The sequence below is a fragment of the Chiloscyllium plagiosum genome, unplaced genomic scaffold, assembly GCF_037043375.1.
Source record: "Chiloscyllium plagiosum isolate Xiang-an unplaced genomic scaffold, Cpla_swu_hap1 HiC_scaffold_27, whole genome shotgun sequence".
Classification (NCBI taxonomy): Eukaryota; Metazoa; Chordata; class Chondrichthyes; order Orectolobiformes; family Hemiscylliidae; genus Chiloscyllium; species Chiloscyllium plagiosum.
Window position 1 is genome coordinate 39,477,943 of NW_028270165.1, and position 16,548 is coordinate 39,494,490.

Consider the following 16,548-nt stretch of genomic DNA (forward strand, 5'->3'; position numbering starts at 1 on the left):
TTGCAGGTCTAAGTAAGGATTAAGAATTAGTACAGGCTTGAGGGGGTCTGTGTGCCTAAACCAAGTGAGAAGGGCCTGTGACTGTGCTGTATTGTATTGATACAGCTTTCCCCCACTATTTGAAAGTAGAGTGTTCCTTTCATAAGCCGAAATGGCCTAAAGCGAAGAAGCAGTTACCATGAATTAATTTATGTTATGCCTTTCTTTGTAAAAGCGACAATCCTCCTCGGATTTCTTTCGGTTTGTGAGAACAGGTATTAATGTAGGTCTTTTGTCAAAGTGAAGTAGTGTAAAGTGAACTTTCGAAAAGTGGGGGATATCTTTATGCTGATGAAGGGGAGATGGGGGAGCAATGAAGAGGGGTAGATGGAGGCTCAGATGGAGAATAAATACTGAGACACCAATTGAGCAGCCCAGCCTGGCCCTGTGCTGGAGACTCAATGGGACAGAGACAAATGTATCTATTTCGGTATACCTGCAGTATGCTCCATCCAGGATTAAAAAAAAATGTCCTTCATCTGCTTCAGCATACAGGGCAGATGAGCAGTTTCTCCCCAATGTGGACCAGGAGGTGATGCGACTGAATGAAGCCTTTCCTGTGCTGAATGTAGGTGAATGGCCGCTGCCCTGTGTATAAATGCTGATGAATATCGGGCAGGTGGGGAAGGAAAACCGTTCCTACACTCCCTGCATTTTCATGATTTCTCCATGGTGCAGGTGTCCTCTTATTTCTCCAGGTTCAACAATCAGTTGAAACTCGCTCACACTTACAGCATAGGTGTGGTGTTACTGGTGGACTGGTAATTGGAGGACTCTCATTCAGTCTGTAAAGCATGTTCCAGTCACTGCTCTGGTGTGTGGGTATGTGAGACTCTTGAGTTTCCAGTCACACTGATGTTTAAAACCTAACTAAGCAGACAGACCTTCTCCCCTTTGTTTTCAAGGCTATCAATATCCAAGTCCTGGTGAATCAAGCGACTGTCAGACTTCGATGTGATGTTTGGTCTGAGATTTCTGCCTCCAAATTCTTCTCTTGTAATATTCCTGTGGAAATAGATTGCAAAGGTCATTGCTGTCAGTCCACAATAGAAAATCAGAACACACAATTCTAGTTTCTGTGGATCATTCTTTCCTCTCTTAATACCCAAGATCTTTGTGCTGATCTATATGTAAATGTATACAGCAGGGTAATGTGGTGGATTGCATACTCCATGAAGAGTCCACTCAAGTTGATGAATGGACATCTATCATGCGGTATTGACGTTCTTACTGAAGATATACAATATGCTGCAGTGCAATATTATGAGCCCCAGAAACACTGAAAATCAGGCTTTTAGAGCCATAAACATTCCATCAAATATGTACAATATACCCCAGACTTATCTGTCTTATATTAACGCACGGTTGTCTTAGATTCCCAGAAGACTCGGATTTACGTGTGAATTTCTGTAAAAGAAGCCGTCATTTTGGACTCCTTCCATGCCATACTGACTATTACTGGAAATACAGCCATACCACACCAGGATTCATTGATCAATGACGTGAGGTTTATCTTTACCCTCTTATAATTTTCTGTTGCATAAATGTTTCGACGAATGTCAATGCTTTTCACCAGTCATACAGTCAGAGACATAAAGCACAGAAACAGTTCCTTCAATCTAACTTGTCCATGCCGACCGGATATCAAAAATTAGTCTAGTTCCATTTGCCATCACTTGGTCCATATCTATCTAAACCCTTCCTTTTCATATACCCATCCAGATGCCTCCACCACTTCCTCTGGCAGCTCATTCCATACACGCATCACCCTTTGCAAAAAAAGGTTGACTGCAAGGTCCTTTCAAATTTTTCCCCCCTCGCCCTAAACCTATGCCCTCTAGTTCTGCACTCCCCATATCCCAGGGAAAAGACCTTGTCTATTCACCCCATCCACACGCCTCAATTTTCATAAGCCTCTTTAAAAAACACACACTCAGCCTGCGATGCTCTAGGGAAAACAGCCCCAGATTATTCAGCCTCTCCTTGTGGTTCAAACCCTCCTACCCTGGCAACAGCCTTGTGACTCTTCCCTGAATCCTTTCAAGTTTCACAACACCCTGCCTATAGGAGGGAGACCAGAATTGCACACGATATTCCAGAAGAAGCCGACTGAAACTGACTTTTGCAGAGTCTGATCCCTGCTTGGATTCATACTCTCTGCCTCCCGTTGCTGCAAGTGAACAGTGCTTCCCCCCTTCTCTTTCCCTCCCAGGATAAGGAATGGAAAGGGGGAGACATTGCTTCATTCCCAGAAGAGCCCCCCTATTGTCTGAATGCGCAAGTTGGACCATGAGCTTCTGAAGCTACTGCTGCTCCTCTCTTTCTCTGAATGAAGATTGAGCTTCGCCCCAGACTGCAACTCCCTTTCTCTGTCCAAACATCTGTGAGCACAGCACATTTTTGTTGAAATAAGGCATCTTTCCTGAATGTTACAATTGAAGGGGGTGTCTTCCCCCTGATATTCAAAGGGATGGTAAGTCAGAGAAGGACCACGCCTTGTGTTGTGTGGCATGTGTGACAGTTGCAACAGGATGTCCCAACTTCAATGTTCAATTCAAAGTTTGTGAGAAGATTTGTAGCTCGGGTGCTCATTGTTGTGGTTCTGTTCCCCGAGCTGGGAATTTTTGTTGCAGACGTTTCATTCCCTGTCTGGGTGACATCCTCAGTGCTAGGGATCCTCTTGTGAAGCACTTCTGTGATGTTTCCTCCAGCATTTATAGTGGTTTGTCTCTGCCACTTCCGGTTGTCAGTTCCAACTGTCTGCTGCAGTGGCCGGTATATTGGGTCCAGGTCAATGTGTTTGTTGATAGAATCTGTGGATGAGTGCCATGCCAGAGAACAGCCAGGGAATTCCTAGAGGCATGGCCTCTAGGCATTTTTCCAGCGCCACATTTTTCAACTCTGGATCTGGGACAAGGTGTGTGGTATGGCTGGGGGGGGGAGGAGGAATAAAGAAACTGGTGAAATTTACATTGATCCCATGTAGTTAGTGGGTCCCAAGGCAGAAGACGAGGTGTTCTTCCTACAAGTGTCAGGTAGCTAGAGCTTGAAGGGGGAGGCAGCAGAGTACTTGCGTGTCTTTGACAGATTGGGAGGGGAAGTTAAAGCGTTCAGAAACAAGGCAGTGGGGTCGTTTAGTTTGGGTGTCCCAGGGCTGTTCCCTGAAATGTTCTGCAAGTTGGTGTCTGGTCTCCCAATATGGCAGAGACCACATCGAGAGCAAGGGACACATAAATAAATCTTATAAACAAATTGTACAAATCTTAGCCTGCCAGGGTTATTTTCTTCAATTAAGTCAAAGAAAATTTTAATTAAATTGGGTGACGACATGAAATGGTTTGTTGGTCAGACTCAAATGAGACAATGCCATGAATATCAGTGAACTGCTTTTTTTGTCAGAACCACAAGTTCTTGATTTATTTTCACAACTTACTGATATTCACATCTGCACATTCAATGTCAAACTCTGACATCAGAAATGACATGACACCATTAATTTTTTCTTACAATAATCCAACAAACAAATTAATAACACACAGTGAATACCAAGTCTCATTAATATGAAATTAAATTTGACCAAATAAAATGTAAAATCAAATGGGAGATAACAAATAGGGGAAGGGCAGAAGGCAAGAAATGCAGCATCATAGAAGGTGCTCCTCCAGGGAGTGTATTTTACCAACTACAACTGCTCAATATAAACAAACACTCTGACATGACCCTCCGGTTTTAATGTAAACCATATCCCCATACAGTAGGTACCATTTAAATAAGTTAATAGATACAAGCCTTGAGCAAATCCAGCCTCCAGCCGGACCCCCCGCTTCTTGGAGCTCGGACCTTCCTCCAGCTCCGGGGGGATTGTTGAGCTCCTGGGCTCCGGCCGCCACCGAAGAAGCCGCGGGCGCCGGCTCTCTCTCCTCCACCACCGACATTTTAAATTTGTTTTCTCGTTCACCCGGTTACCGTCACCTCCCCCTTCCCGGGCCCCGGGAATTATACACAAATAAACAATAAACCCCACCGGGGACTGTCTCCTTTTTTTCACAACTTTTGTTTGAAAAGGTCCGACTTTAATTTGAAATGTATTTTAAAGGTATTTTCTGAGGTAAACGATGCCTGTCTGCCCCCTCCCTCCGTCAGAAACCGCCCGCTGAGTCGATGAGAAAACCGCAGCCTTGCGCCATCTTTGTTTTTCTTCTTCTTTCCATCTCCTCCTTCAGTGACGAGCGTCATCCGCGTCCCCTCCAATCAGAGCGCACCTTACACCACCTGACCAATGGCAGCTGGCATTCCGTGTCGTGTTGGTCTAACCTTCTGTAATCTCTCTCTCCGATTAGTCGGTACCGACCACAAGCTTTGGGATTGGTTGGGAATTTCACAACCACGTCAGTGTATCCGCCCTTTTCATTCCCGTTCATTCATTCAACAGCAGATGACCCAATTTACTGCAACGGGCTCTGGGGCTATAGCGGTAGTGTCACATATTCAGGGGGAAGATGTGATTTTTAACGTTATCAACCAATTCAACTCTGGCACCTCCGCATCCATTCATTCAATCGAAGAGGGCTCAATTTAGTGTAATGGGCTCTGAGGGTATAATATTTGTAACCCATGTTGAGAAGGAACCTCTGCCCATTCATTCAATAGAAGAAGGCCTATTTGCTGCAGAGGGTTATTTTTATGGCGCAGTGGTAGTATCCCTATCTTCGAGCCCTGAAATCCCACAGCTATGAGGATGCGTAATTACAAATTTTTTAGTCATAAGTCACATGACACCAGGTTATAGTTCCGCAGGTTTGTTTGGAGGGGATCTTACAGAAATATATTAAATTATGAAAGAAATAAAAGTAGGATGTTGCATTGGTAGGTGAGACTAAGATAAGAGCGCATGGCCTCAAGATTAGAGGAAGCAGGTTTAAAACTGAACTGAGAAGAAACTTCTTCACCCAGAGGGTTGTTAATCTATGGAATTCCTTGCCCAGGGAAGTATTTGACATTACTTCAGCAATCACTAGAATCAGTAGATACGTTTTTGAAAAATAAAAGAATTAAGGATATGGTGAAAACGCAGATAAGTGCAGCATAGTCCACGAAAAGATTAGTCATGATCTTATTGAGTGGTGGAGCAGACTCGAAGGGCTGGAAGGCTGACTCTTGCTCCTAGTTCTTATGCTCTTATGTTGAAATCACAAGCTTTTGGAGTGTAGTCACTTCAGCAGATGAAGTCATGAAAAAACAAGTGCAGGAAAGAGAATTTAGATAAATGAAAGACAGAGCATCTCAACGGTCAATTACTTCCTCCCATTCCTACTTCTGATTATCTTACTACACAGCAAGTTGTGTTTTCCAAACATTAATTTTATTTCCATTGTTTAAAATCAAATATTTAAGATGAACAGTTTGTTTTTCGTCACTTGGACACACTGTGAATATCATAAACCCTCTCATGAGATATCATAGGAATAATTCATAAACTAGATTTGTCACTGACTCACTCAAGGAGATATAGAAAGGAGAAAAAATCCCAACATGTGCAGGATGCTAACGAAAAGTTAGCAACCTGAAATGGTAACAGGAGCAAGTGAACAGCCCCAATCAGGAAACTCATATTAGATTAGATTACTTACAGTGTGGAAACAGGCCCTTCGGCCCAACAAGTCCACACCGCCCCGCCGAAGCGCAACCCACCCATATCCCTACATCTACCCCTTACCTAACACTACGGGCAATTTAGTATGGCCAATTCACCTGACCTGCACATCTTTGGACTGTGGGAGGAAACCGGAGCACCCGGAGGAAACCCATGCAGACACGGGGAGAACGTGCAAACTCCACACAGTCAGTCGCCAGAGGCGGGAATTGAACCCGGATCTCCACTGTGCCACCGTGCCGCCCACCGTGCTAACCACTGTGCCACCGTGCCGCCCACTACAGTACCTTGTACTATTCTTCACTGAACACTGCAATTGCCTTCCTTTTCAGTTTAATGATCCATAATTGAATCTGACTCCAACACACTCTCTGGCAGACAGTTCCAGAGGTCAAAGTAATTTCAATCATTAACGAAGTTAGTTTTGGATCCATCCCAAAGACAATTCCGGTGGACGTTTGCTTCCAAACATTTACAGTAAGTTCTTGGTATGGACACATTTCCAACTTAGTAGGTTTATTCCAGTTTTATAACATATTGGGGTGGCACACTGCTTAACATTGGTACCTCACAGCATAAGGGACCCAGGTTCAATTCCAGCCTCAGGTAACTGTGTGGAGTTTGCATGTTTTCCCTGTCTGCACAGGTTTCCTTCCACTGTCTAAAGAGGGGCTTCGGTACATCCGTGTGGACCTCCTCCAATTAACTGAGGGCAATGGGGCACTGTGAGGATCAACAGATCAGACAGTCAGTCAGCAACTTCTCTCCGGGAGACTTGTCTCAAGAAAGGCAGCGGTTTCTTATCTCATCCATTCTCCTACCCTCCACAAACTCCACACAGACAGTCGCCCCAAGGGTGGAATTGATCCTTGGTTCCTGGTGCCATGAGGCAGTGCTAATCACTGAGTCACAATGCCACCCCTGAGCCGTGAGGTTGCAGTCCAATGGAAAACAAATACAGTGCACCAACTCTCCCACTGCACCCACTGTCAGGAGAATCAGTCCTGGGGAAGACTCATGGCAATGTCAGCAGTGGAATCTGATTGTTGTGAGCGCTGGTGCCCCCGCTGGTGCTTCCGCAAGTTGCGGGAAAATGTAAACCTCTTCCCGCACTCGGGGCAGCTGAAGGGCCTCTCCCCGGTGTGGACTCGCTGGTGCTTCAGCAGGGCAGAGGAATCACTGAAGGCCTTCCTGCACTCGGGGCAGCTGAATGGCCTCTCCCCCGTGTGGACCCGCCGGTGGGTCAGCAGTGTGGAGGAGCGGGTAAAGCCCTTCCCGCACTCGGGGCAGGAGAACGGCTTCTCTCCAGTGTGGACGCGCTGGTGCCGAAGCAGGGCAGAGGAATTGCTGAAGGCCTTCCCGCTCTCGGGACAACTGAATGGCCTCTCCCCTGTGTGGACCCGCCGGTGGACCACGAGGTGAGAGGAAACAGCAAAACCCTTCCCGCACTCGGGGCAGGAGAACGGTCTCTCGCAGGTGTGGATCCGCTGGTGGGTCAGCAGGTTGGAGGGCTGGGTAAAGCACTTTCCGCACTGGAGGCAGGAGAAGGGCCTCTCCCCAGTGTGGACCCGCTGGTGCCTCAGCAGGTGGGAAGACCTGCTGAAGGCCATCCTGCACTCTGGGCAGCTAAAGGGCTTCTCACCCGTGTGGACCCGCAGATGGGTCAGCAGAGCAGAAGAGCGGGTGAAGCCCTTCCTGCACTCAGGGCACGAGTACGGTCTTTTCCCAGTGTGGACCCACTGGTGCCTCAGCAGGGTAGAGGAATCACTGAAGGCCTTCCCGCACTCAGGGCAGCTGAATGGCCTCTCCCCTCTGTGGACCCGTTGGTGCTTCAGCAGGTCCGAGGATTTGCTGAAGGCCTTCCCACATTCAGAGCAAGGGAAGGGCCTCTCCCCAGCGTGGACGCGCTGGTGGGCCAGCAGGTGGGAGGAGTAGGTGAAGCCCTTCCCACACTCAGGGCAGGAGAATGGCTTCTCCCCAGTGTGGACTCGGCGGTGGTCCAGCAGGCGGGAGGAGCAGGTAAAGCCTTTCCCGCACTCGGGGCAGGAGAATGGCCTTTCCCCGGTGTGACTTCGCCGATGAATCTCCAGGACAGATGGGGCATGGAAGCCTCTCCCGCAGTCGCAACACTTCCATGGTTTCTCCACGGTGTGGGATTCCTCTGGTTTCACCATGGCCGCAGCTACAGCCCCTGCCCACAGTAAATTCCTTTTTCCTGGCCGTATAACTATTTCAGGCTTTACACACAGTACGCTGTAACAGTAGAGACTCTCATCCAGTCCCACTAATGCTGAAAATGGTCTGAAACAGGAACCAAAATGTTTTGCTCCTTCTCACAGAATCATAGTTCAAAATCGTTGAGGTCCCGATGGATTGAGTGACTGTCAGACATTGATGTGAAAGTGGGGACTGTAGACGCTGGAGAGGAGTTGAAAAGTGCGGTGCTGGAACAGCACAGCAGGTCAGGCAGCATCCAAACAGCAGGAGAATCGACGATTCAGGCATAGGCCCTTCATCTGTTGATTTTTAAACTTCAGTCTTCAGATCTTCAAATACTCTGAAAAAAGAGATTACAAAAGTCATCACGGTCAGTCCAGGGTAGAAATTCAGAACAAGCTACTCCACTTTCTGCAGAACATTTTTTTCTTTTGCTGTTCCACAAAGTTGAAAGCATCCCACACTCTCTCTCTTCCTCTATTCTCACTCCCTCAAATTAATTCTACTGAAGTTGCTGATTCAGGATCTTACAGGGACAGAAAAAGCAAAAATGTCAGGACTGACACCTTCGAATTTTGGATAACACCACGTGAAAATTAATATCTTTCAGGATATTGGGATATTGCTGAGAGTGAGCAAGTCTGATTTTGGGAAGCAAAACAAGTGTAAATTCAGGTTGAACCTGCAATACAGCTTCTTGATAAAAAAAAGACATGAATTGGTTATCGTCCCTGTGGTGGGTGGGGGTGGTGGTGGTGGTATGTGGTGGGTGGAATGTGACATTAAGGCATTGACACAGACAACCCGAGAGAAACTAAACATACAGACATGGCAAATGTTAGTGGCAAGCCAGAGTCAGATCTACAGCACAGAAACAGCCCCTTCGGGCCAACCAGATATCCCAGCCTAATCTAGTCCCATTTACCAGCACTTGGCCCATATCCCTCTAAATCTTTCCTATTCATATACCTATCCAGATGCCTTTTAAATGTCATAGCTGTATCAACATCCACCACTTCCTCTGGCAGCTCATTCCTTACACACACCACCCTCTGCATGAAAAGGTTACTCCTTAGGACCCTTTTCAATCTTGCCCTCCTCCACCCTAAACCTTTTACCCTCTAGTTCTGGACTCTCTCACCCAGGGTAATGTCCTTGTCTATTTACCCTATCCATGCCTCTCATGATTTTATTATTGACTCTCAGTCACCCCTCAGCCTCTGATGCACGAGGAAAAACAGCCCAGCCCATTCAGCTCAAACCCTGGCAACATCCTTTTAAATGCGTTCTGAACCCTTTCAAGTTTCACAACATCATTCTGATAGGAGCGAGACCAGAATTGCACACAATATTCCAAAAGTGGAATATTGTACAGCCACAACACAACTTCCCAACTCTTATCCTCAGTCAGAGGATTGGGAAAGTTTTCAAAACCCACAAAAGACAGCCAGGAAAGAATGCAGGGACAAACCAAATTTGAGGGTTAGCTTGGAAGCATCAATGAGAAATCGGCGGACTGGGTTTATTGGGTATCCGTTCTTGAGTACGTATACATATTTCTCTTCTGCTCTTCGCAGTTCCTCTGTGCTGCAATGTGTGGTGGCTCGTTGAAATAATCTCCTGATGCAGCTTCGTTTGTGGGCGTTGGGATGATTGCTTCTGTAGTTAGGTATTTGGTCCGTGTGTATTGTTTCTTGTAGACGCTAGTGTGAAGTTCCCCATTGACTGTTCGCTCTACTGTGACAGCTAGGAAATGGCACTTTGTTGTTGTTCTCCTCCTCTTCAAACTAGGAGCCCCCCGCCCGCCTCAGGCCCATAGTCTCACTACCCGGAACACCACCAATATACAGACTAGTCAAAGACCTCCAGTGAAGACTAAAACACCAAGTCGAAGATTCATGCCACTCCATTCACTCCACCCAAGAATTCCTGAACACCAAAGACACCAAGATAGAAGAGGATGAAATTATGCTGTCCTTTGACATAACAGCCCCGTTCACATCCATTAACATCAATGTGGCCAAAGAAACACTGACTACACTACAAGAACCATCAAAGACACAAACACCAAACAGCACCAACTTCATCAGCAAAGATAACATTGTCAAGCTTGTGGACCCGTATCTTATTACCCACTTCACATTCAATAACAAGACCTACAAACAAATCAACAGAACACCCATGAGACCACCAATATCAAGGTTCCTAGCAGAAGCAATAATGCAGAGACTCGAACAAACAGCCCTCCCAATGCTCCAACCCAAATTTTGGGTCCTCCACAGTGATGACACCTTTGTCATCAGAAAATGAAACAAATTAGAGGAAACCTACAACACCATCAACAATATCCTTACTGGCATAAAATTCACAAAAGAGGAGAACAACAACAAAGTGCCATTCCTAGATGTCAGTAGAGCGAACAGTCAATAGGGAACTTCAGACTAACGTCTACAGGAAAACAACATACACAGACTCAAGTACCTAATGCAGAAGCAAATCATCCCAAACGAATCTGCATCAGAACACTATTTCAACGAGCCACTGCACACTGCACCACCCAGGAACTACGAAGAGCAGAAGATAAATATTTATACAGCATATTCAAGAAGAACGGTACCCAATAAACCCTGTCCGCTGATTTCTCAACAACAAACTCAAACAAGCAGACACATGCGCAGAAACCCTAGCCACATTACCTTACATCAAAGACATCTGTGAAATGATGTCCAGACAACTCAAACCTCTCCGCATCATGGTAGCCCACAAATCTACCAACACACTTAAGCAGCAGCTAATGAACCTGAAAAAACAAATGTTATTTACAAATTACCATGCAAGGAAGTATAGACATGGATTCTGCCCCCATAGTTCTCGGTGGCAAGAAATGCTGGGATGAGATAAGGAAGATTTTTTTCAGTCAGAAAGAGCTGACTCTGTGGAACTCATTGCCACTGAAATGAGGAAAGTAACTGAGTGCTTTTAAAACAGATACAGATAGGCTCTTGATTAGTAAGGAAATCAAGGGTTACAGGGGGGAGGCAGGAGAATGGAGTTGAGAAACATTGGCCATGATCGAATGGTGGAGCAGACTCAACAAGTCGAATGGACTGATTCTGCTTCTGTATCTTATGGATCCGTAACCACAAAGATCTGACTTAATTTTCACTACTTTTACTGTGTTCCTGTCGTATTTATGGCAAGCATGTGGCAATACGTTGTAGATTTCTCAAGCTAGATCTTCTAATTTCATATCAAATATTGATAATTGGAGCTAATATTAGAGAGAGTAAAGGTGCTTATTTCTTGGATAAATAAACCTGTCATGCATTTTAAGCTTAAACCTTGCATACTTGCGAAATTAGAGTTGCCATTTTGCCCGCTGTCATCAAATCTCCAATAATACTTCCCTTTTACTTGACACCCCTTTTTGGGAAATAATGAACATAACTGAGGTGTTTTATGCAAGCGCTTTAAGCTTTTGATATAATGATTTTAAGCCATCTACACAGAGTGTGATTGAATTTCTAAACTTAAGTAACAGCCTTAAAGTATTGCTATTTGTGTCACTCACATAACTGTAATTAATGTAAATATTGAATTAAACTTATTGAAAAGAACATACTTGCTGAATTAGAGTCAGCATTGTTTTCATTGCTTTGAGGAGAAAGTGAGTCTGCAGATGCTGGAGATCAAAGTTGAAACTTTATTGCTGGAACAGCACAGCAGGTCAGGCAGCATCCAGGGAACAGGAGATTCGACGTTTCGGGCACAGGCCCTTCTTCAGGAATGAGCAGAGAGTGTTCAGCAGGAGAAGATAAAAGGTAGGGAGGAGGGACTTGGAGGAGGGGAGTTGGAAATGTGATAGGTGGAAAGAGGTCAAGGTGAGGGTGATAGGTCGGAGTAGGGTGGAGGCGGAGAGGTCAAGAAGAAGACTGCAGGTCAGGAAGGCGGTGCCGGGCTGGAAGGATCCGGCTGAGACAAGGTGGGGGGAGGGGGGATGAAGAAACTGGTGAAGTCCAAGTTCATCCCCTGCGGTTGGAGGGTTCCCAGTCGGAAGATAAGACGCTCCTCCTCCGACCGTCGGGTTGTTGTGGTTTGGCGGTGGATGAGTCCAATGACCTGCATATCCTCGGTGGAGTGGGAGGGGGAGTTGAAATGCTGTGCCACAGGTTGGTTGGGTTGGTTCGTCCGGGTGGCCCAGAGGTGCTCCCTGAATCGCTCCGCAAGTAGGCGGCCTGTCTCCCCAATATAGAGGAGGCCACACCGGCTGCAGCGGATGCAGTAGATGATGTGGGTGGAGGTGCAGGTGAATCTGTGGCGGATATGGAAGTTTCCCTTGGGGCCTTGGAGAGAAGTGAGGGGGGAGGTGTGGGCGCAAGTGTTGCACCTCCGGCGGTTGCAAGGGAAGGTGCCGGGAGTGGTGGTTGGGTCGGTGGGGGGTGTGGATCTGACAAGGGAGTCGCGGAGGGAGTGGTCTCTACGGAAAGCTGATAGGGGAGGGGAGGGAAATATATCCTTGGTGCTGGGGTCTGTTTGGAGGTGGCGGAAGTGACGGCGGATGATGCGCTGTACATGGAGATTGGTGGGGTGGTAGGTGAGGACCAGTGGGGTTCTGTCCTGGTGGCGGTTGGAGGGGCGGGGCTCAAGGGCGGAGGAGCGGGAAGTGGAGGAGATGCGGTGGAGGGCACCGTCGACCACGTCGGGGGGGAAATTGCGGTCCTTGAAGAAGGAGGCCATCTGTGTTGTACGTATTTTGAACTGGTCCTCCTGGGAGCAGATGCGGCGGAGACGAAGGAATTGGGAGAATGGGATGGCGTTTTTACAGGGGGCAGGATGGGAGGAGGTGTAGTCCAGGTAGCTGTGGGAGTCGGTAGGTTTGTAGTAGATGTCCGTGTTGATTCGGTCGCCTGAGATAGAAACAGAAAGGTCTAGGAAGGGGAGGGAGGAGTCCGAGACTGTCCAGGTGAATTTGAGGTCGGGGTGGAAGGTGTTGGTGTAGTGGATGAACTGTTCAACCTCCTCGTGGGAGCACGAGGTAGCGCCGATACAGTCATCAATGTAGCGAAGAAAAAGATGGGGGGTGGGGCCAGTGTAGTTGCGGAAGATGGATTGTTCCACATACCCTACAAAGAGGCAGGCATAGCTGGGGCCCATGCGGGTGCCCATGGCTACTCCTTTTGTTTGGAGAAAGTGGGAGGATTGGAAAGAAAAGTTGTTCAGGGTGAGGACCAGTTCGGTCAGTCGAAGGAGGGTGTCGGTGGAAGGGTACTGGGTGGTACGGCGGGAAAGGAAGAAGCGGAGTGCTTTGAGTCCTTCGTGATGGGGGATGGAGGTGTACAGGGACTGGATGTCCATGGTGAAGATGAGGCGTTGGGGACCGGGGAAGCGGAAATCCTGGAGGAGGTGGAGGGCGTGGGTGGTGTCACGAACGTAGGTGGGGAGTTCTTGGACTAATGGGGACAGGACCGTGTCGAGGTATGCCGAGATGAGTTCGGTTGGGCAGGAGCAGGCTGAGACGATGGGTCGTCCGGGGCAGTCAGGTTTGTGGATTTTGGGCAGGAGGTAGAAACGGGCGGTTCGGGGTTGTGGGACTATGAGGTTGGAGGCGGTGGATGGGAGGTCCCCTGAGGTGATGAGGTTATGGACGGTCTGGGAGATGATGGTTTGGTGGTGGGGGGTGGGGTCATGGTCAAGGGGACGGTAGGAGGAGGTATCTGCGAGCTGGCGTTTGGCCTCAGCGGTGTAAAGGTCAGTGCGCCAAACTACTACTGCGCCTCCCTTGTCAGCTGGTTTGATGGTGAGGTTGGGGTTGGAACGGAGGGAGTGGAGGGCTGCGCGTTCCGAGGGTGAGAGGTTGGAGTGGGTGGGGGGAGTGTGGGAGTTCAGGTAGCGGTTAATATCGCGGCGGCAGTTTGCTATGAAGAGGTCGAGGGCAGGTAGGAGGCCAGCACGGGGTGTCCAGGTGGACGGGGTGTGTTGGAGGTGGGAGAAGGGGTCGTCAGAGGGTGGGCGAGAGTCTTGGTTGAAGAAGAAGGCACGGAGGCGAAGACGGCGGAAGAATTGTTCGGTGTCACTCCGTGTATTGAATTCATTGACCCGAGAACGTGTGGGAACGATCACTTCCGCCCCCACCGACCTCGCAACCTTCATGATCGCGGCCCAAACAACCGCCTCCGGAATCGCCGCACAGACAACCTGCTCTGCGATCGTCATGAAGACAATCACCAACAGATTGGCGACCCCCGCGGCTACGGGGAAGAACTCTGTCTGCGTGGTCGCCGCAGCTACTTCCGCCCCCAGTGACGTCAGCAATCTACGTTTGGACCACATCGCCGCATGTGTCTCCGCCCCCCCGCCGCGTTCCGTCACCACGCCTGACCCCGCCCCCCCGCCGCGTTCCGCCACCACGCCTAACTCCGCCCCCCGGCCGAGTTCCGTCACCGCGCCTAACCCCGCCCCCAAGCCGCGTTCCGCCACCACGCCTAACTCCGCCCCCCGGCCGAGTTCCGTCACCGCGCCTAACCCCGCCCCCACGCCGCGTTCCGTCACCGCGCCTAACTCCGCCCCCCGGCCGAGTTCCGTCACCGCGACTAACCCCGCCCCCCCGCCGGTCTCTATCACCATGTCCAACTCCGCCCCCAAGCCGACCTCTGTCCCCGCCCCCAGGCCTAACCCCGCCCCCACATCCAGCTCCAGCCCCACACCAGGTCCTAGCTCCCAGCCCTGCCGTGTGTTCACCATCCCTCCAGACTTGCCCCTCTCTGAGGATGAGAGATCAGTCCTCAGGAGGGGTCTCACCTTCGTTCCCACACGTTCTCGGGTCAATGAATTCAATACACGGAGTGACACCGAACAATTCTTCCGCCGTCTTCGCCTCCGTGCCTTCTTCTTCAACCAAGACTCTCGCCCACCCTCTGACGACCCCTTCTCCCACCTCCAACACACCCCGTCCACCTGGACACCCCGTGCTGGCCTCCTACCTGCCCTCGACCTCTTCATAGCAAACTGCCGCCGCGATATTAACCGCTACCTGAACTCCCACACTCCCCCCACCCACTCCAACCTCTCACCCTCGGAACGCGCAGCCCTCCACTCCCTCCGTTCCAACCCCAACCTCACCATCAAACCAGCTGACAAGGGAGGCGCAGTAGTAGTTTGGCGCACTGACCTTTACACCGCTGAGGCCAAACGCCAGCTCGCAGATACCTCCTCCTACCGTCCCCTTGACCATGACCCCACCCCCCACCACCAAACCATCATCTCCCAGACCGTCCATAACCTCATCACCTCAGGGGACCTCCCATCCACCGCCTCCAACCTCATAGTCCCACAACCCCGAACCGCCCGTTTCTACCTCCTGCCCAAAATCCACAAACCTGACTGCCCCGGACGACCCATCGTCTCAGCCTGCTCCTGCCCAACCGAACTCATCTCGGCATACCTCGACACGGTCCTGTCCCCATTAGTCCAAGAACTCCCCACCTACGTTCGTGACACCACCCACGCCCTCCACCTCCTCCAGGATTTCCGCTTCCCCGGTCCCCAACGCCTCATCTTCACCATGGACATCCAGTCCCTGTACACCTCCATCCCCCATCACGAAGGACTCAAAGCACTCCGCTTCTTCCTTTCCCGCCGTACCACCCAGTACCCTTCCACCGACACCCTCCTTCGACTGACCGAACTGGTCCTCACCCTGAACAACTTTTCTTTCCAATCCTCCCACTTTCTCCAAACAAAAGGAGTAGCCATGGGCACCCGCATGGGCCCCAGCTATGCCTGCCTCTTTGTAGGGTATGTGGAACAATCCATCTTCCGCAACTACACTGGCCCCACCCCCCATCTTTTTCTTCGCTACATTGATGACTGTATCGGCGCTACCTCGTGCTCCCACGAGGAGGTTGAACAGTTCATCCACTACACCAACACCTTCCACCCCGACCTCAAATTCACCTGGACAGTCTCGGACTCCTCCCTCCCCTTCCTAGACCTTTCTGTTTCTATCTCAGGCGACCGAATCAACACGGACATCTACTACAAACCTACCGACTCCCACAGCTACCTGGACTACACCTCCTCCCATCCTGCCCCCTGTAAAAACGCCATCCCATTCTCCCAATTCCTTCGTCTCCGCCGCATCTGCTCCCAGGAGGACCAGTTCAAAATACGTACAACACAGATGGCCTCCTTCTTCAAGGACCGCAATTTCCCCCCCGACGTGGTCGACGGTGCCCTCCACCGCATCTCCTCCACTTCCCGCTCCTCCGCCCTTGAGCCCCGCCCCTCCAACCGCCACCAGGACAGAACCCCACTGGTCCTCACCTACCACCCCACCAATCTCCATGTACAGCGCATCATCCGCCGTCACTTCCGCCACCTCCAAACAGACCCCAGCACCAAGGATATACTTCCCTCCCCTCCCCTATCAGCTTTCCGTAGAGACCACTCCCTCCGCGACTCCCTTGTCAGATCCACACCCCCCACCGACCCAACCACCACTCCCGGCACCTTCCCTTGCAACCGCAGGAGGTGCAACACTTGCGCCCACACCTCCCCCCTCACTTCTCTCCAAGGCCCCAAAGGAAACTTCCATATCCGCCACAGATTCACCTGCACCTCCACCCACATCATCTACTGCA

General features: G+C 49.8%; 1 protein-coding gene across 7 annotated transcripts in view; it reads right to left on the reverse strand.

Moving 5' to 3' along the window:
- Positions 1-5,029: 5,029 nt before the first annotated feature.
- Positions 5,030-16,548, reverse strand: part of LOC148143694 (uncharacterized) — a 32,270-nt gene continuing 20,751 nt past the window's right edge. For 6 of the 7 annotated variants that reach the window (XM_087974445.1, XM_087974446.1, XM_087974450.1 and 3 more), the window contains one exon: positions 5,030-8,249. In XM_087974445.1, the coding sequence (XP_087830571.1) occupies positions 6,691-7,866 (1,176 nt within the window). In that variant the 5' untranslated portion in view covers positions 7,867-8,249 and the 3' untranslated portion in view covers positions 5,030-6,690. Of the gene's footprint in view, positions 8,250-11,531; positions 11,569-16,548 lie in introns of those variants that run through there. The other variant, XM_087974447.1, reaches the window with a different exon arrangement.